The sequence below is a fragment of the Solanum stenotomum genome, chromosome 8 (genome assembly GCF_019186545.1).
Source record: "Solanum stenotomum isolate F172 chromosome 8, ASM1918654v1, whole genome shotgun sequence".
In the NCBI taxonomy this organism is placed as follows: Eukaryota; Viridiplantae; Streptophyta; class Magnoliopsida; order Solanales; family Solanaceae; genus Solanum; species Solanum stenotomum.
The window spans coordinates 6639682-6661840 of record NC_064289.1 but is presented as its reverse complement, the minus strand read 5'-3'; the positions used below and the strand labels follow the sequence as shown (position 1 = coordinate 6661840).

Sequence of the window (22159 nt, the reverse complement as noted above, 5' to 3'; positions counted from 1 at the left end):
TATATATAGCATGTATTATACTTTCTTGTTTATGTTATTGGTTTCAGCTTTAGTTGTATATATGGACCACTTTTGTTTATAATGTGAAAATTAAAGCTGCTAAGCTAGTTTCAAAAGGAACTTTAAAGAAGTGAAATATATGCCTAGTGATTAATTCTCATCAAATTTATTACTTATATATGCATTCTCTGTCTAATATAATAACCAATACAAATTGATGAGAATGGGAAGGGAAGTAGGGAACACCTTTATCCCTAAGGTATATAGGTTACACAAAAAGATCTACTTAAAAGGTAATAACTTAAATATCGTTAAATATGTATATTTAGAGGTAATTATTATAACATTCTTTGTAAGTATCTCTAAAATATATATTGAATCTAATGATAATTAACTAATTAATACTGGTAAAAACTTTAATACACTTTGTTAATATATATAGTTATTGTCGCTAAAAGTTATTTTTGATGTATTCATATATGCATGTAACTATAATGTCTTTTGTGAACCATTAGGGTAAATTTCACTTGTTCAACCTCAGGAAAGTCAGATTTTTGCTTCAAGCCTTGATTATAATTAAGTTCATTTCTCAACATTTATAGAGCTTTAAAATCACTATTGGGCCCCAATAATACGAACTTAATTTCCTAATGCTTCGTGGATACATATAATATATAACATATTTTAAACAGAGACGAATTTAGGATTTTTATAACATGAAAAAGAAGAAAAATAAGTATTAAGTGACATTTGATCCCTAGTCTTCTAGGCTTTAGACAACTCAACATTCAATTAACTGCGCACTATTTTGCCTTCTAATAGCGTTTGTGTCAGTATTATATACATAAAATATCTAATTTTATGCACGAGTTTACATGTCCGATTTTTTAGGCTATAATTTCGCCACGGGCATGTATAATGTTGCATTATTATGTGCATGTTCGTGCCTAAAATTTCTTAGATAACACTAATTAATATTCCTAACATCTCCTCTCCCACCACCCTTGTTTTATGGGTCAAGTTTGTAGAAATTCTTTTTGATAATAGATGGCGATAATAAGCCAAACTTAGATCTATGCTTGTTGCAATATCATATTAAAGTGTGTAATTATCATCCAATTCAAAAGTTTAAAGGTTGAAGAAAACAAAAAATTATTTACTTTATCTCGTGCGTCTTCAACGAATTAAAGCATGATAGTAATAATAAATAGTACCAATTTGGTGTGTGTATATATACATACACATATGTGTGTTCTCTTGATAAAAATCCGTGTTGCTGCTGTACTTGTATATAGCAGTATAAAGATATAATACCTCCATTTTAATTTATTTATCTTATTTTATTTTTTAAATGATTTTTTTAATTTCAACCTTTCATATGACATATTTAATCATAAAATTAAAAATTATTCTGATTCATTTGATAGATCTTTAATAAATAACCACAAGAGTTAAAGTCTTATTTACTTTCTTAAATTCTATGTCAAGTCAAAATATGACAAACAAATTGAAATGGATAGAATAATATTACTCTCTCCGTCTCTTTTAGTTGTCATGTTGCGTTTTTCGAAAGTCAATTTGAGTAATTTTTAAAGTTAAATTAGATTACATTAATTCGATATTTCAAACTAAAAATTTAGATATTCAAAAACTATACGAAAAGTACTATATATTACAATTTATTGCATATTAATATGATGAAAAAATACATTGTAAAATGTTAGTCAAAGTTCTTATCGTTTAACTCTTAAAAAAAACCAATATGGGTTATGGTGCACTGGTGGGAGTGTTTCACCCTTAACCAGAGGTCTCGGGTTCGAGCCCTGAGTATGGAGAAAATCCTGTTGGGAGCGCCACCTCCAAAAAGGCCCTGTAGAGCACAATCCAAATTTAGTCGGAGCTCCAATGTGGGCTCCGGACATTGGGTGGGAAACAAAAAAAAAAACTCTGAAAAAGAAAATTATGACAACTAAAAGGGACAGAGTGAGTATATGGTACTCACTATGTCTCCCAATTTATATAACTTAATTTCTTTTTTAGTTCATCTAAAAAAGAACTACACATTTCTATGATTAATAACAATTCAATTTTCAAATATCCATTAGATCATAAATGAAATGATTTACAAACATTTATGACATATTCAAGATCACAAATTTCAAAATTCTTTCTTTCTTAAATTTTATATCGTGAAACTACGTACATTACATAAATTGAGACAGACAAAATATACATATCTGGTTAATATTTTCTCCCCCTCCAGCTGTTGTTGTCGGAGATGAGAAGCTACTCTTTTTCTAAAAAATTTTACAATGGTAGAGGCTCAACCATCAATAGTTGTGTGACAATCCATTGATTAATTAACACTTGGATAATGTGTCTACTTTTTTACATTTTTACCATCTCTCTCCTACTCATCCTCTTTTCATTCATTTTCTTATTTTCTTACTACTAATAAATATTTTTTTAACTTCATTTTCTTAAGATGTTGTTATATTGAATAAAAGAATTAACAAACATTTTTTTTATCACAATAACTAAAAGCGTTTTTAGGATTGAGTATTTAAAATACTCATATCATTCAATATTTTTAATAATATCAAATTAACTCAAAAATATTTAGTGTTTTCCCAATTACTAGCACCTAAAAAAAATTAATTAATTCAAATTTAGTTTTTCATATTTTTTTTTAATTCTGTTTTAGTTCATATATTTATAGTTGTTAATTTTTTGTTTTTTTGCACATGATTATATGAACTAAATTTGAATTAATTTATTTTTTTAGGTGCTAGTAATTGAGAAAACACTAAATATTTTTGAGTTAATTTGATATTATTAAAAATATTGAATGATATGAGTATTTTAAATATTCAGTCCTAAAAATGTTTTTAGTTATTGTGATAAAAAAATATTTATTAATTTTTTTATTCAATATATCAACATCTTAATAAAATAAAGTAAAAAAATATTTATTAGGATTTAGGAGTAGGAAAATGAATGAAAAGAAATGTGAGTAGGAGAGATGGTAAAAAGGTAAAGAAATAGACACATTATCCAAGTGTCAATTAATCAATTGAAGGTCACACATGACACAACTATTATTGGTTGGGACTCTGCTAAAAAATTTCTCTTTTTCTTTGTATTATCAGAATTAAAATCAGGGGCGGTTGAATCAACTCTGTCAGGTTCAACATCATCAAAAGAATCACCTTTGGATTTTCAGTACTCAAATAATTATTTGCACTCGTGTGTCCTAGTTTTTTTTTTTCCACTTCAAAAAAAAAAAAAATTCATGATTTAATATATTAGTATAAATCTCCATATATTCATATATTATGAATTGATTTTAGACAAAATTAAATAAATTAGATTGAAATATGATGAGTAAAAAATATATAAAAGTAGCATAAGTAAAAGTAGGCACTATGATTCTCAAGTCAAATTGATCAGTAGCATAAGTGGAACTCCAATTTCAAACAAAAGTGTCTGTGAAGTGTGGTCCTGCAAAGCTATAATTTTAGACAAAAATATTTAAAGTTTGATCTTGTTATAAGGCCATACTTTCAGTCAAACATGTCTGAAATTGGCAAACTAAAGTCACATTTTTTTCAGTAAAAAGAGAGAGTCCAAAATTGACATTAGCAAGCCATATATGTTTAAAGCCTTGCAAAGGCCATATCTTTAGTAAAAAGTGTAAAGTTGATCGTGACAAGTCATTATATATCTTAAGTTTTGCCAAGGTCAAAATTTTAGTAAAGTATATCTGAAGTTGATCTTGATAAGTCATATCAAATTGCGCGTAGAATGTTTCATATTTGATCTTTCACAAGTTCATAGTTCAGACAAAAATTTCCAAAGTCTACGTCTGAAGTTGTTTCCGAAGCAATTAACTTGCAAAATTAAATTAACCAGTGTGACATCAAGCAAACTATAATTTGGATAGAACATAACACAGACATATACCTAAACTTCAGTCAATATTTTGCATCTAACTTAAAAGGAAATTATGTAACAAGGTAAAAATGTCAATATTTTTATGAAAAATAATTATAGTTTAAACAAAGAATCACTATATGTTGTATATATAGCAAACTCTCTCCCTTGCCTACCTACCCCCCCCCCCCCCCCCCCCCNNAGGTATTATGTAGCAATTGTATTCAACTAAATATATGTTAGATTTTTGTATTTTATATCAATTGTATTCAAAAAAGCTATATTGATATTTTTAATGTACAGTTATCCTATCTGTCAAATGTATTATGTATCAATTATATCCAATCAAAGAGAAGATGAATACAATTGTATTCGTTGTATTTCGAATACTATTGACACAGAACACAAAACAATTATGCATTAAATAAATACATAATACAATACAAAATCCAATTTTCTCTCCTGCTTCTCTCGATTTCGCTCGCCTTTTTCCTCCTAATATTATTCATTTTGATACAAATCAGTTTATTGTATTTTTTTCTCCAAAATCCGCAAAAATATACAAATGCATAGCAAAATCAAAGTATAGCTACGAATCGTAATCAATGAAATTGTAGCTAAAAAATCGTATTAAACACTGAATATTTGTTGTTTTTGAAAGTTCCCCCTTTTAAACTTAACTAAGGCATGTGCACAACACATATAACTCGTTCTTCGAATTTTAATAATCTAACACATGATTCAACCCCACATTTATGTGGGGAATACACATATAGTGTAAGAGATAATAGAGGATGGATGGAACATCAAAAACATCCAACAAAATAGAAACAAAAGAATTAGTCACTTCTATACTCAAATTTTCTGATCGATCGATTTAATAATCCATAAAGATACAAAGAAACATATATCACAATTTTTGGTAGGGGGACCAACCCACCTTTTTAAAATGTTCACTGTAAATTTGAAATCTGTCATATTTATTAATTACTATACTATACTATATATTCACCTGCCATATTGCTTCTTTTCCACGTCTAACTTTATGTAAGACAACAGAAACAGAGAATGATTGATCGATGTGCTTCATATATTATTTTATGTACAATGTTCACATTATTTGTTTCCAAATACTACTACTTGCATTTTGTCTTTCATTCATCACTGGAATATGGGGCCAACAGCGTACAAATATATGGTTTTGATATCATCATTTAAGTTGTAGTTGAAATTGATATATTATTCCTTTTTGGAAAATATACTAATTTTGGAGTTAGTACTTTGGACATACGAGGCTGAAGTTGTAAAAAAATTGCAATACGAAGTTTGGCAAAAAAAATTAACATATTTTGTTTGAAGAGTGATTTTATCAAGTCATAATTTTATCTGAAGTTTGACCTAGCTAATTGCTTAGGCCAATTTCGATTTTTTCAAAGAGCAACTTTCACATATAGCAAACACAAAATTCATATTTGTATGTTATAGCAAAGTTTGCATAATTGCGCTCCATAACAAACATCCTCTTCAGATTTGTATAATTTCGCTGGCAGGCCATTTGTATAAATTATTGTCAGCCTCTCGTCTGTATAAATCGTTGAGAGTCTCTCAATTTAATTTTATGTGTTTGTATATCTGTACAAAATTTGAATTTGTATACAATTGAATCAAAATAAAACGTTTGTATATCAAATATCGTTCTCTCTCTCGCTTTATACAAACATAAATTATACATTGTATTTTGTATAATTTGTGTTTGTATAAAGCGAGAAAGAGAGAAATGCAAAAGAGAACTGGACAGGGGAATATTTGTGTTGTATAATTATAAGTATATAGGACAAAGATATATGTATTTGCATGTGTATATACAATTTTCTCTCGCTTTATACAAACAGAAACACAATTTACACATTTCTGTTTGTATAAAGCGAGAGAGGCCAGCGAGCGACAGAGGGAGAGTGGCAAGCGAGAGTTTGAGGGAGAGAGGCGACTGACAAACAGTTTGCTACAGGGCACAATTAAATCAAAGTGTGGTTATACCATTTAATTTGAATTAATAGTTTGTCATTATGTACAATTTTTCCCTTTTTTCAATACACATAATATTGTACTTTTAAGTTTTTTTTATATGAAATTTATGTGAATAATTTTTTGTCTAGAAACAACAATTTATTCTTGGAATTTCGGCTATTCGACATACGATTTAATACTCAATTTTACCTTATGAACTCTAATTTAAAATATAAATTTTATATATTATAAAGAACAAATCTTAATAATCTCTATTTGTGAATACAACCACAAATTTAACTTATTTGACAATAATATAATGGTATTTATCACTATTTTCAATCTTTTCCAAGAACACTCACTTTGATTTAAACTTAGAGGAGGTGCAATTTTATTTGAAGTTATATATATGTTGGTCACCAGTTATACTCTTTGGAAAAATAATGAGTATACAAGTTAAATGGAGGTGACAATAAAACTAATCACACGCACAAACTCTTTCAAAATTGGATGGGTTAATGATACATTTGTTAATTCATTTTGACTTGTTCAATACAATCCATCTACAAATTAAAAACCATGTTAAAGTATTTTTTTTTATTTTTCTTTGATATATTTTGTTCAACTCTAAGCTATAACAAATAGAGAGAAAATTATTAGGTAATTAAATAAATTATAACAAATCAATAAAGAAAAAGCCCTAGCTAGCTATTAGATAAAGTCAGATAGTTATAACGCATTTAAGTCTAATATAAATGAAGCTGAATAAAAGATTTGTAGAATTGACGTGAAGGGCAAAGATGACTATATTTCTGAACTGATTCTTCCCCTTCAAAAGGGATTCTCATGTCCATTATAGTAAGACAAACTTTGTTACTCATCTCGAATCAAATTAGATAAATAATTTTTCATTGATTTATGAACAGACCCTTCTATTTGATTTATACTTCTTCGAGTACCTCAAGCACCTTCTACAAAAAAAAATAGGGCAACCAACTAGAGTTTTCAAATTTTCAATAATATTTTTACATAAAAAAATTTGAAAATATAATGAAATTAAAATTTGGCAAGAGTTCAATATATAGATTTAACTATGATCCAATATTTAACTCATCTTGACCTTAATTATTTCATAGTAATAGAACAAGCTAACTACTTTTTAATTTTGTAATCGAAAAAGAGTTATTGTCATTATGGAGTTTTAAATTGCATAGATAATAAGAGGTACGGTTATTTCACAACGATATCGTTGACTTTCATTTGTGAAATTTGAAATCTTATGATAGTGATTAGTTTTTAAGATGAACCGAAAAGTAGCTATTTGTGTACTTACCCATCACTCTCCATCCATGTATATCAATTAATTATTTATTAACTCAATTCAAATTTATCTCGATCTGTTTATTTGACAAATTATGATCTATTGAAAATCCCGTATCACATCTTCCATTTGTTTCGAAACGTATTTTGATCATATGATAAATTTTATTGACTATTTCAATTAAGTGGTTAAACGTGATAATTGAAACAAATTTTAATTAGTTGACAGTTGTGAGAAAAGAGAAAAATTGCTAAATGTATATTTCATATAACTATTCAAACAAAAACTAGTGATAGTGATGCACATGTGAGAGCTACAAAAACTAGCTTCTAGATCTCCTGCTAAAAATTACTCCTGCGCAAAAGTACAGTTAAAACACACTGTATCAAAAATAATTTTTAATACTAATTAATTAATAATAATAGCTTGATTGCTATCAAATAGTATAGAGGTAATTAGTATTTTTTGCAAATGTTACTAAAGTTTATACCAATATTGAATGCGCTATGTCAATTAACAAATATCAATGTATATTTTAACACTCTTTATTAAGCTCATTTTGTTATAGTGATAGAATGAATCGATTAGTTCCCTATACTTTTTTTTTAAAATGTCACAAGTAAATTCAAAATTTTGTGAACCTAGGTATAAAATTTTGGGTTCACCAACTTGTGATTGGTGAGATAAAAATAAGTCTCACATCATTAATATCAGTTAAGTTAAAGTAAAAGTGTAATAAAATAAAAATATTCATTAGTTCTCTCCTATTAAAACACGAATGCACAAAAGTTAATCTATTAATTTTATTTATGTTGTCCAGAAGTTAATTCAGAGAGACAGAGACGAAGGAGCCGCCTAAATTGCTTTTTTCAAGAAAAAAAAAATTGGTGTCAGACACCTACTAGCTTTGGAGCCTCACTTTGCATTGCGTAAAACTCGTTCGGATAGTTTGGTAGAATGTATTACTCCCTCCGTTTTATTTTATGTGAGGTAGTTTGATTCGATATGAAATTTAAGAAAAAAAGAAAGACTTTTTAAATTTTTGGTCCAAAATGAATGATAGAAATTTGTGTGACTGTAAATCATTTCATTAATGGTAAAATAGATATTTTATAGTTTAATTGTTACTTAATATAGAAATGTGTCATTTTTTTTTAGACTTACTAAAAACTAAAAAGGAAAGTAAGTCACATAAATTGGGACAGAGGGAGTAGAAAATTGGGGTCGTTTAATTGGGAATAAATTATTTTTAGATTAGTTACTTTGGAATTAGTTATTCGGGATGACTTATCTCATCACTATGATATAAATGACGGAATAAGTTATTCCAAACACAGTAATCAAACAACATACCAAATTTTATCATTTAGATTGATTTTTATCTCAAGACTATTTACTTTTATCCCTTGTGTGACCTCTAATATATTTATCAGTCATGATATTACTTAATTTTGTATTTTACACTTATATATTACTAATATAGGTATTGAACTATTAGTTATACACTATATTTAGTGATAATACATTCACTATTAATAATAGATATATAAGCATGGATAGAGATGAAAAAAATTCCTTAGTAATACATCAAATTAAATATTGGATAGAAAATGTTCTTAACATAGTTAATTTCATTATAATTTATATGAGCATTACTAATATATCAATAAGAATCTATTTTTATACACTCTATTAAATGACCATTTAAATAAAGTATTTGCTATGCTCAAATTCAAAACTTCTGATTAGTTATAGTACAAGATGACAACTTGACACTTCTTACCTTCCCCCACCTCTTTACAGCTCAAAGCAGTAGAAAAAGAAAAAAGTGGGAACATGAAAAAAGTATACATCCAAAGATGACTATCTTGAGTGACACAATTCACAGCCTAGTGATCTATATATGACTATCTATATTTATTTACTTTCTCCATCTTAGTTAAAAATTTGAAGTCACAAAGTGATGATCAATTTCTTTTCTGGAACCTTTCAATTGATAGGTTACCTATACTCCTAATTCATGCATGCATGTTCCCTCTAGGACTAGAGAGGCTCTGATTCCTATACATAAAAGAATCTCCCTGTACCCACAAATAATCATGCAAGGATAGCCTTTTCAAATTATTTTCACTCATTCATAATTAAATAATGGGTACGAAAATAGTTTCTCTACCTCCATGAGGTAGAAGTAAGGTCTACATACACTCTATTCTTCTCAAATTCTTCTTATGGAATTTCACCGGAAATGTTATTGTTGTTGTTGCACGCAAGAATCGGCTATTTACGCTAGAAGTGGCTACAATTTAAACAACTTTGGGCTACAATTTAAATGTCTAAATATTGGTGTTTAATGAAATAACTTACTTACACTCATAATTGTGTGTATGAAACTAAAGACACGTATCATGCATTTATTGATTTTGTATAAACACGGATACAAATACTTCTCTACCTTTACACAGGCATAAAATACTGGTTTGGGCCGTAGTTGTGAATGATGCCTTCCCATGGGCCCCCAAGCCCATTAAAGAGGGGAAAAGGCCTACTTTGGGCCGAACCAATCCAAGTCACTAAATTGAAGGAAGGCATGATAATGTGTACCTTAATGAAAAACTATAAAGTTTGTTTTGATGTGAAATTACAGAGTGCAGGTAACTTATTATCATGAAATGACAACTAACAGTAATTATTGTAGAGTATTTACATCCATTTAGATTGCAAATGATAATACTTTTACATCAATGAGAGCATCACACATGATTCTCTATTCACAATTATATGGCAAATGGCGCTGCCTTTTTCTTGAAGCCATAACAAGAAATAAATCTAGAACATATCTTCCTATTCTCTCTAATTTATGTCCTCAAGAGCATAGGTATTATATTCAAGTCTAATCAATCATCTCAAATAGCTTTGAAATGATTAAATGAGTTGCAAGATATTTTCAATTGTTAAGAAACAAAATCATGATTATATATAGTACTACTTACTATATATGGTCCTTATTTCGTTTTTCTGAGGAATGAACTGTAATTACTGTTGTCCATGTCCATATTGGGAGTACTTGATTCTCTTTACCTTACCTTGAAACAAAGAGGAACAGAAAAAATTGAAATCAAAATAGAGAAATTTTGACACAAAAATAAGAGAATGAGGTGAAGCAGCTTCCATAGAGAGTTGCAGTGCTGCGGTGGCTGTTGAGATTTTAGGTTGGACACGTTTCATTAGATATTAAAAAGACTAAAATGCCCATTAAATAAGAATTTAGTTATGATTTTTATTGTTTTCATGAATTTGTACCTCCTCAAATTAGAATTTAGTTATGATTTCTATTGTTTTATGAGTTGTACCAAAGTTTATACTTATCAATAAGTGCTTGCTTTATTTCATTCCTTCTATTCTAGTATGCTTGTTGGTAATGATTATGGTATTCATAGCCTTGCACTTCTTCTTTTTTCAAATGTTGATTTTGTTTTGCTTTTCTTGATCATCAAATTTACCTCTCAAATCGTTTCATTCTTTTGTATCGTCGCTTAAAAGTTAATGTCATCATCAAGTCCCTCGTATTGTTTCGTTCTCTCGTTCTTTTGTATCGTCACTTGAATGTCATCATCAAGTCTGATTGACTCACCCCTCATATCGTTTCATTCTTTGTTATCGTCACTTGAATGTTGATTGATCGCCCCTCCTATCATTTCATACTTTTTTTATTTGTCACACTCCATCTCCCCCTTTAGCAACTTCCCTTCCCTAAGTGAAGGTAGGAAAAAGGAAAGCTCACCTATTAATTACCATGTCATATTGTAAGATAAAATAAAATTACTCACAAGAGCAACCCTAGCTTTCTTTGCAAGGTTTGGTAAAGAAGAAAAAACACTCATGAAATAAGAAACATACAAATCATAATTGTACAAGAATTTGTGCAAAACCAATGTAAGAAATTTCATTCATTTTTCTACACAATATAAAAATCAAACAAGAAATAAATTAGACTTACATTTTTTTTTTATCATTATCCACCATACTTGTTCCACATATTAACATAAAACCTCAAAGGCTTAGGCAAAGAAATCCTCCATTTCTCTAAATCAGGCAATCCACCAACAATAGCAACACTACTATCTTCTTGCTTTCTATTTCCAAGATTCAATACAAATACTTCATCTTCAAAAACCTTATTCATTGCCATTAATGTCTCTTCCATTATCATCTTCCCATCTTTTCTACTATCCTCTGGTTCTACACAACTCCCTCCAACATTCACCATTATCTTTCCTCCTTTCTTCAATTTCCCTTTCAATTTCTCCCATGTTTGTGGGTTCTGAAGCTCAGGTATCAAACACCCTTTACTAAACAAATCAACTATCAACCCAGAATACCCATCTTTCACACTGGCATTCAGTGCATTGCTGATATAGATGAAAAGACGATCTGGGTATTGTTTTTCAACTTTCGAAAGCCCTAAATATTCTCTTCCAACTGAGATTACAGATGGGTCTAGCTCGTATCCATGGATAACACCTTGTGGGTACAATTCAAGAATCAATTTCGCAGCCGACCCGGCTCCGAACCCGAGAATTCCTAATGGACCAGGTGGTAAAATTGGGGGAAGAGTTGCTAAAACGTCGTAATAGGCGTTGGTGATTGTTTTGAAGAGGAATGATATGCTGTGGATGTTTCCAGGTGCGTCGAGAAGAAGAAGCCGGGAACCAGCTAATGGGTGGTCGGCTCTTCTAGAAACTTCTAGAACCCGGATGTAATTGTGCCTGGACTTGAATTTGACAAGGGTTTTGATATGTTCAATGGGGATTCCATCATCATCATCTTCTTCTTCTTCTTCTTGTTTTGTGGGAGTGATGTATTTGTGATTTGAAGCTTTGATTGGGTGGAATTTGAGAGTTATGGGGCTTTGAGGCTTGTGGCGGATTTTGAAGATTGTCGGTAGTGAAGAAGGAAAGAGATGACATTGAAATGAGGGTTGGATTTGGATGGAGGTTTTGAAATTTTGTGCTGCCATGCTCATCTTCTTAAATGTTCAAGTGTTGCAGAAAGAGAACATGAGGAGAGGCAGGTTATAAATAGTACAAGTAGATTTTACATTTTCTAAGGCCAAAAAAGATGTCATTTTGGCGGAAATGATCTTGATATCAATTCAGTACAAATTGAATAGAAGAAAATAACGTTTTGAAAAGATAAAATGTCCACAACCTTACTTGTACTTTGTGGTGTAGAAATTTTTTTGGTTCAAACGAGGGATAAACAAGGCAAGATTAAAGGATATTAACGACAATAAAATAACAAATGAAGAATAAGATACCATGTGAATATTAAATAATATTACTCAATAAGGAGAAGACGAGACTAACCACATGACTCTCCCAAACAAAGTGTGACAACTCTGCTGTCGACTAGCCACAACCTCCATACCATTTATTTTATCAAGGTTATGTCTTGTCTTAATCACCTCGCTTTAATTCTTCTTCGACCTACCTCTGCCCTACACCTCCTTACTGATGCAACAATAACCGCAAACCTTCTCTTCACATAGACAAATCATCTATCTCGATTTCTCATCTTGTCCGCTAAACAAGTCACTCCCACCTTACCCCATATAACTTCATTCCTAATCATATAACTCCTAATACACCCACACATTCATCATATCATTCCCATTGAATGTTCTTGACTGATCAACACTCTATCCCATGCAGCAAAACAGGTCTAAAACACACCTAATCGCAAAGTACCACATAAGCGATCCCCTATCCCCCCCACCCCACCACCGGAGCAACATCATCGCCAATCACTTGGAATTAGTTGCAAAGAACCTCGTTGCCTACATAATTAAGATACTAATAGCGACTAAATGATACTTGGAAGACTAATCAGCGATCAGCGCCCTCCATTTAAGGAACCAAAAAGATTAACAATAATCTTGTTCAAAGAAGAAATGAAACTATCACTGTCTCAAAAGTACATGGATAAATCCACAGAACTAGACAGATAACTCTTACAGAACACCGATAATATTTGTATGTTATCAGCAGTATCCATAAGAACAAAGTGTGCCCTGTCTGCTCTGTGGCTCACCGGTCCATTTACGAGCGACAGCATTGTGCTCTCACTCATCAATCACTAACCTATATCCAACTAACTACAATCTACTATGACAACTCATTTTTCTAGTTCCATTTTCAGCATAAGAGAGACATCAAAACAATTGCTCATGAGAGGCGAAAGGTCAAAACATCAAGGCTTGTTACTTCCGACCCAAAAATATTATCAGTCATTGCATTTTGAGAAGATGTAGAAGAGCTTTGAACTAGGGATGATCATCAACCATGTCATCTGCATTGGCTTGGTCGTCCACATCCCTGCATCACAAGCCACAGCACTTTAATCTAAATATTCTACAAGGCTGGTCCCACAACAGTCATTTGCACATTGCAAGGTGCAAACAAGTAAGACTTAAAAAGTAACGACTTCCCAAAAATGTAAAGACACAAGCAGATATGCAGGTGTGCGTAGAAAACACACACATATATGGAACTTCACAAAGGTACTTGATGCAACTTGACCCCATACCTCATGTCAGATGATTCTACTGGAGTAAGATTACTATCTGAACTTCGCTGTCTAGGTTTCTCGTCTTCATCGGCATCAGACTCATAACCGTCACCATTCCATATCCGTGGTTTAGGCCTTCGATCCATATTTTCCTCTTTCTGCAATCAGTAGTTCTAGTATAAGATGGGGCTATACACTTAGAGATTTAATGACCAAGGTGCCACTAACCTCCTCTGGAACTTCTGTTGTAGAAGGAGTGGTTTGAAATGGCACACTAGGTGCATGAGGTAATTGTGAGATTTGCTCAAGCAATATGTTCCTGCAGCCACCAAGTAATTATGTCAGGTAACGTCTAAAGAATTGTCTTTCTCTATAGAAGAAAAAAGGAAAGAGAGGAACAATTGTCTGAGTTCAACAGTTGCTTGAAGAAGAATGTGAGGAACTTATGGATAGAGAGGAAATGTATGTCTCAGCATAATAATTCAAAAAAAATGTTTAAAGAGTAAATAGTTGCCCATCATTAACAAAAAATAAACAGAATCAACAAATATTCTTGCTGTCATACTAGTATAATCCTATGTTGCTCGGACTCTTCAAAAATGTCAACAGGTGCGTGTCGGATTCTCCAGAAGTAGAGTATATTTGGAGACACGGGTGCTACATCGAAAGTGAAGAGTCCGTGCAACTTAGGTATAATCTAGTTACAGACAGAATAACAAAATTTGTCTCATATACACCACTGAGGCATCAATTTTATTTTTTTTGATAACTAGGGAAACCCACAGCCGCTGCCCTTTGGGTGCGCATAAGGTAAAACTCCCGCTCCTATGCAATAGCTCGCAAACCACACAGGAGAGGTAATCTGCACTAGGCAAGCCTGGTGCAACCAACTCAACCCAGAAGACAAACCCCTGCTTTCACTGACAAAGGGTTTCGAACTTGAGCAACATGGAGTCCACTGAGGCATCAATTTGATGGACCAGTATCAGGGATAATCTACTATCAACTCTGTCTTCTCCAGATAAGGGATAATCTGATGGCGAAAGCCCTCAAACTACAGGAAGTAGTACAATAGTAAAATTACCTCATCTTCTCCAGATCCCTAGGTGAATTTAGATTCTCCATGGGGTTTGGTTCAACATGAAGAGTATAATCTGGGCCAAAATATTCATAATACTCGTTGTAAGGCAACTTGTTTTCAGGTTCTACCCCAACTGCAACTGCTGTCTGCAACAAAGAAAAACAGTTGATACTTGGCACATATTCTAAACAAATAGTAGTAATAGTAGAGAATCTGAAATGCAGGCGCAAAGGAACAAGAGAGAGAGAGAGAGAGAGAGAAACCTCATAGCACCAGCACCTAGCGACATTTCTTATAGTATAGCCTCCACCACCCAAAACCATCAGAGGGACATTGAAGGATCTGAGGTACCTAAGGCAAGCGGCATGGCCCTTGACAGACAAGTTGAAGCAACCCAACCTGTCTCCAGCCAGTGAATCAGCCCCACATTGAAGAACAACAGCATCGGGTTGGTAGACCTCCATGACTTTTTGTATTGTGGGACGAAATAGTCTACCGAAACTATCGTCATCCATCCCATCATGCAATGGGACATTTAGGGCATAGTACTTCCCCTGATTTGCACCAATGTCTTTGATGTGCCCCGTACCAGGAAAGAAGTCCCCAAACTTATGGAATGATACTGTCATGACTCTATCTGTGGTGAAAAAAGCCTCCTCAACACCATCACCATGGTGAATATCAATGTCTATGTACAACACACGCTGCAGAGCAACACTCAGCATTTCAGAGGAACAATAACTCAGAACAACCTCTAATCAAGGCAAAAAAAAGTGAATCAAAGGAACAGATGCTGCAAAGCTATAGTTTATAATTGTATGCAACAGCATTCAGCCGTTCACACTACAATTATTCAGATTCTATTATTAATATACTTGATCAGTAGAAAAATAACAAGTGATCAAGATTAACTAAGTTCCACTTCCTAGAAATCTTACATAGTAGTACTTAACCTAGTTAAGTAGTAAGTAGTAGTAAAACGAGAGGAGTTCATAAGAAATATTGTGTACATAAAGTTGGAACTAGATTGCAACTTGAGTTTGAACATGTCAATATTTGTTTTGATTTGCTAAATGCTTCCATAGAGATGGAACAGATCTGTCCCAGCTACTACAAGGATAACAAGCAGGCATTTCCATATTTCTCCAGCATAGAATTGGCAAAATCAAAGTGAAGTTTATTAGCAAGCTTCCATACCTTCAATTACTCTTAAAGACAGAACATTTACCCCTTAACATCAAACTTATCTGAATTTACACCAAACGCTACAAATCTGAACCAGCCAATCGACAAGGATATGAATCATGAGCATCATGCTTACCCTTAGTACACCCCACCCTCCTCAAAATGGTTTTCCAGAAACCTATACACAAGGGCAGGGCCACATACCATATTCACACTGAAATTTCTATTACTGAATGTAGACAAGCAACAACATACCCGGTGTAATCCCACAAGTGAGTTCTAGGGAGGGTAGGGTGTACCATGTACGCAGACCTTAATCCTACCTCACGGAGTAACTCACCAAATGTAGACAAGCAATAGAAAGTTAAAAGCACCTTTCCCTTATTAAGTACATGATGGTATCATCATTTCTATTCCATAGTTCAAGAAGCCGTCTAATCCCTCTCCCACCCCCCGAATAAGTTATCCCGCAATTTCATCTCAACGAAACATGGGATAAACTCATCCTAAATTAATCCAGGATTAGCTATCCCTTGTCTCTCCTACCAAGGAGCCCTAAGAAAATAAATATAGTGAAAGCAGAATGAAAAAGGTAACTATAGGAATAATAAGAATAATGTAGACGCATGTCAATCGTCACAATATAAATGAAGCAACAAAATAGGTAGGCACATAAGAAAGGATAATACAATAATCTAAAAACTATTTCATTTCTCAATTATTACCCAATAAATAAGTACAAAGTAATATATTTTCTATCCAGTTCCTCAAAAAAAAGTAATATACTTTCTATCCAAAAATTTATTTTCAAATTTAACAGCAAGTAAGATTTTTTTAACAATATATATATATATATATATATACACACAACGAATACATCTTTATGAACAAGTGGTGCCCTAATATAAATTGGGAGCGAAGCCATTGCTTTAGTGGCCTTATGGTCGAGCAAGCCATGGCATGTACATTGTTATGAATCTATTCATGATGTAAAGAAACAACGAAAATGAAAATATTAGAGAGTAAAAAGTTTATACCTTGTGGACTTTGAGGAGCTCAAGAATACCAAGAACAATATCATTCACATAGCAAAAACCGGAAGCTTCACTTTTCTTTGCATGGTGCAGACCACCAGCCCAGTTGATCGTTATATCAGCATCCTGCCGATTAAGCTTAACCGCAGCCCCAATAGATCCACCAGCAGAAGCTTGACAAAATCCAAAAAGCCCATCGAAAACAGGGCAATCCTCACCAACATTAAATCGTTTGAGATGACGCGAATGGGTATGGTCATGAAGAGTCTCCGGTGAAACGGAAGCAAGGAAGTCAACATAATCCGGCGAGTGAAAACGGCGGATATCATCCGCTCCCGCCGGAAAAGGACGACTTATTTCCATACGCCTGTGTAGGTAGTAGTGTACGATGAGATTGTGGGCCATTCTGATACGGTGCGGCTTCATCGGATGACCTTGGCCGTAGTAATAATCGCCGATGGTTGGCTCATAAAAGTAAGAGACACGACGCTTCCTAGCGTCGGTACCGGTGGATGGAAGCGATGCGCCGCCGTCTACGGTGGAGGAGTCCATTGGCCACTGATTTTTGGGTTCGGAGTGATAGTGATGATGAAATTTGGGATTTTTCCGTGAGACTCGACAGTCTGTATTGAGTCCAGGAAAATGACACGAAAAAAATACTCTCCTTTTATAGATCCAAAAAATTAGTCTTCAACTTCTAACCCTCTTAAAAGAAATTTAAACAATAGCCTATACTTAACAAAATAAAATTTAGCAAATTTTATGTTTCCATTGATAATTGAGTTGTGTGTATAAAATAGTTTTACTTATGAGGTAGAAGTTCGAGATATTTTAATAAGTCAGACATAGTAAATTTGTTCAATTAGCTATAGGTTTTTCCTCATATTGCGTAATTATTTAGAAGTTATGATAGGTTATAGAATTTGATCTTGTTAGACTGGAGTTTTTTGAAAAAGAAAAGAAATTGGATAGAAGTAAGTTATGGTTTATAAATAGGAAGATGAGGGGAGAAGGATATTCATGAGGGGAATGGGAATGGCGGAGAAGATTATAACGTGGGGCATTGAACCCTCGCCGACAAGCTGAAAATTCAGATAATCAATCAATTTTCATGATTAAATTCGATCATGATTAAACAATCAATATTTCTTTTATAAGAACATAAGTTATTTAACATAATTATAGCTTTTCCTCAACAAACAATACATTACACTATTTTCATTTATGATAACGTATTGAAATATCCTGAATTTCTACCTCACAAAGTTAACTTGCTAATTTGTGGCTAACAATTCAAACATGAAACTCAAGTCACACATTAGGCCATGAACGAAAAGTTTCAACCTAATTCAAAAGTGGCCTTTTAAGTTTTTACATCAAATGAATTCAATTCAAAAAAAAAAATTGTATAAATTTTAGGAATCACATAATTTTAATATGAAATTACAATTTATCCCTATTTAGTTTGTAATTACATTAATCCCCGAAAAAGTAAAACAAAGCGGATACATAATATGTAGCTCGGATACATTATAAAATAATTTAGAATTAGGAGAGAAATAAGGGATTTTAAAGATTTTTAGAAATAGAAGGGAGTATTAGAAATAAGGGAAACATAAGGCGTGTATTTCAATAATTTTTCCATTTTTGTTCCTAATCAATTCAAAGAAGAAAAAATCTCAAAAAGGTCGATCTCATTTTCTTTCAATCCAAAACAACCTTAAAAATTCACATACACAATTAGTTAAGCTATAAATGGAGCAAGGATTTAAAATTTATGAAGCAAAGATTTTAATCTATTAAAAAATGTCGGATATTACAAGCTGATAGAGTACACCAATATCGTATCAAATATTTTACTGTTGGTAATATTGTATGGTTCGTTAATTCTGTTCACCATCACTTTTGCATATTGGATTTTATATATAAAATAATGTCTAATCGTTATTGTGTTATACATTTATTTTAGTTTTGAATTTTTTTTAAGAAAGTATTATTTTGGTGAATTAATAGTTTACTTTGGTAAAAAAAAAATCAAAACAACCTCAAAAATTCATTTAAATAATTAGTACAACTATAAACGAAAGAAGGATTTGAAGTTCATAGATTCAAGATTTTAATCTATTTGAGTAATCAAATTTTAAGATAGTAATAATTATATATATATAAAGCTAAAAATGAGAAAAGTGACATGACATGCTTCTTTGGCCGAGATTTCTATTATCTTTTTTGTCAATTTTTTAAATGTTTTTCCTTATATTAAAATTACAAATGTTACATTAGAGTACTGATATAGTCATATTCTTCTATTTTTCCTATGTTGCCTTAAATTGCCTTAGTAAAGTATATTTATCAATGTAATAAATATTGATATTTAAAAGGTATGTTGTATTATCTCATTATAAATAAATGCTAAAATATGAATAAATATAAACATAAAAAAAATACGTATTCCAATTAATTGTTTTATTGACATTTGGGGGAAAATATTAAATATTATCTGATACAATTTCTAATCGTTTATGGCTATTCCCCTGGGTTTAATTTTTTTATTAAAAAGATTAAAATGCAAAGGAATTCATTTATCTTTTGTCTCGGATTTTAAGTTCTTTTTCCTTATTCTCTATCTGAAAAATTGCATAAACTAAAAGTTATCATGTTTTTCTATTTCCTTATTAATATCTATATTATAATTATTATCCTCAGTAAAATCTCACTAAATTAATATAGATAAGACTATAAAATATTATTATTTTATAGAGGTATTATTTAATTGATAAATTAATATTTATTAATTTAAGAGCAACTTTTACATATAGCAAACATAAATATCATATTTGTATGTTATAGCTATGCATAATTGCGCTCCATAGCAATTTTTATGTTTGCTATGGAGCTTTTGATTTGTTTAATTCGCTACAAACATCCAATTTTATACAAATTGTTCAGTTTTGTATAAATTCATTTATACATTGTAATTTGTATAATAAGATCTGTATTTTTATAATTATAAGTGTATAGGATGAAAATATTTGTATTTGTATATACATTTTTCTCTCGCTTTATACAAACAAAAACGTATTTTATACATTTTATACCGAAATGTATAAAATGACTAATTGTATATCGAATCAGATGGCAAAAAAGGAGATGTTTGCTGCGAATTACAATTAAAATAAACTATGGCTATAACATTTAATTTGAATTAATAGTTTGTTATTTCATACAATTCCCTTTAATTTAAAGAGTGTTTTGAGATGAAATTAAGGTTAATTTTGATCACATTAAAACCATTGTATCTTAATAATTTATGTATCATATTAATTGAATTTACATAAAACTAAATTTATCAAAATCAGTGTATCTTGCTAAATTAAGTATCCTATTTACTGGATTCATATACAAAAAACTCATTATACATAAAATACAATGTATGCATATGATTCATTGTAATATATTTTTTTGTTAAATTATTCATTGTAAAATAAATTCAAGAATTCAATGATTTATTCTATAAATAAATTCATTGTACATAATATTCATTGTTTCTTAATAATCAAATATTATTCATTGTATCTTTAGTAAAAACATCCAACATATGATGGTGAGAAAATAAACTATATAAGCAACACAGGAAATTTCTTAAAACTATATCCAAAAATGACTCTCATTTAAAAGGTGTCACAAAACCAACTATGAGAGATCAAATACGTAATACATTATATGAGCACAAAAAAGATCATTTTCACATGCACTCAAAAAGATTTGATCGTGGCAACATTAGAACTTTTGGATGCAATAAGAAAAGTTAGACATGATCTTCAACTAGTGTTAAATTTTAACAAAAAACAAAACATAATAAAATCATATTTCACTAAATTATCTTTGATATATTTGTACCTTTAAAGAATTAGTAATTTATAGTATTAACGGGACCATATATTTATATAGGCATCTCCTGAAAATATATCATCTTATTATCTTATAAAAATGAGTGATTTTTTTTCACTGGCTCAAATAAAAATCATATAAAAATATTATCTTAAAGAGATTATTAATTTACCGAATATTAATTTAGTGAGATTTTAATACATTTTCTTTTATATTGCTTCGATTTTTTTCTACCTAAAATAAATTAAATATAATAGTTATGAGCACAAACCTTTTTTATACATATTCCTTTCCCATTAGAATCCTAATTTTACCCCACGTTTCTTTCCTACACAACCAGTCAATAATAACATAAATATAATTGATGGTACCAAAAATACAACTGAATGCAAAATCATATATATTTTTCATCCAACGCAATTCAGATGAAACCCTTATGGTACCTTAGCTTCGTTCTTATGCTCGACTATCTACTAATTTTTTTGTCTACTTTTCAAGAGTTCAGAGCTTAAAGGACAAAAAAAATTGACAAAAATTTCAAAATGGCACATCAATTTTTTTTCTAACAAAAAAGGGTAAAATCGCTACTGACACAGCGATTTTGCTTTGTCGCTGTTAACAGATCAAAATCGATACTAGGGCAGCAATTTTATCCAATTGTTTTTCTTTTTATTTTCAAAAAATCGCTGCCCGTGCAGCGTTTTTGCGAAAAAAATAAATTATTTATAAAAATCACTGCCATGGCAGCAATTTTGGTTATTTTTTTATTTTTAAAATCATTGTTGTTGCAGCGTTATTCCTTTTTTTATAAAAAAAAATAAATCCCTACCTCGACAGCTTTTTGGTGGAATTCTTTTTTCTCTGAAATTTCTGCCAACTAATTACAACATCAAAATGAATAAATTTTTTTTTTTTTTTAAAATGCGATTTGGTGAAAATTCTGGCAGCAGTATTTATAATAAAAATATAAAGAAAAGATTTTCACCAATTGGCAGAGATTTTTTTATTTTTTTTTTAATAAAAAAGTTTCCACCAAGCGATTTTGTTTTTTTTTTAAAAAGAATTTTCACCAAAATTGCTGCCAAGGCAGCTTTTTCTAAAAAAAAAAATTCAGTCATTTTGATGTGGACCAGTTGGCAG

General features: G+C 31.0%; 2 protein-coding genes across 2 annotated transcripts; both read right to left on the bottom strand.

Annotated features, from left to right (window-relative positions):
- Nucleotides 1-11178: 11178 nt before the first annotated feature.
- On the bottom strand, nucleotides 11179-12358 carry LOC125872188 (uncharacterized). The gene has a single exon (XM_049552890.1). It carries the CDS (start codon nucleotides 12282-12284, stop codon nucleotides 11274-11276), a length of 1011 nt encoding a protein of 336 aa, XP_049408847.1. The 5' UTR covers nucleotides 12285-12358; the 3' UTR covers nucleotides 11179-11273.
- An 838-nt stretch (nucleotides 12359-13196) lies between these two features.
- On the bottom strand, nucleotides 13197-17766 carry LOC125872180 (histone deacetylase 6-like). Its single transcript, XM_049552883.1, has 6 exons — nucleotides 17132-17766; nucleotides 15173-15613; nucleotides 14913-15055; nucleotides 14057-14147; nucleotides 13847-13986; nucleotides 13197-13635 (listed from the first exon to the last, which is right to left on the bottom strand). The coding sequence occupies exons 1-6, from the start codon at nucleotides 17678-17680 to the stop codon at nucleotides 13584-13586; spliced, it is 1416 nt and encodes a 471-aa protein (XP_049408840.1). The 5' UTR covers nucleotides 17681-17766; the 3' UTR covers nucleotides 13197-13583.
- Nucleotides 17767-22159: the final 4393 nt, after the last annotated feature.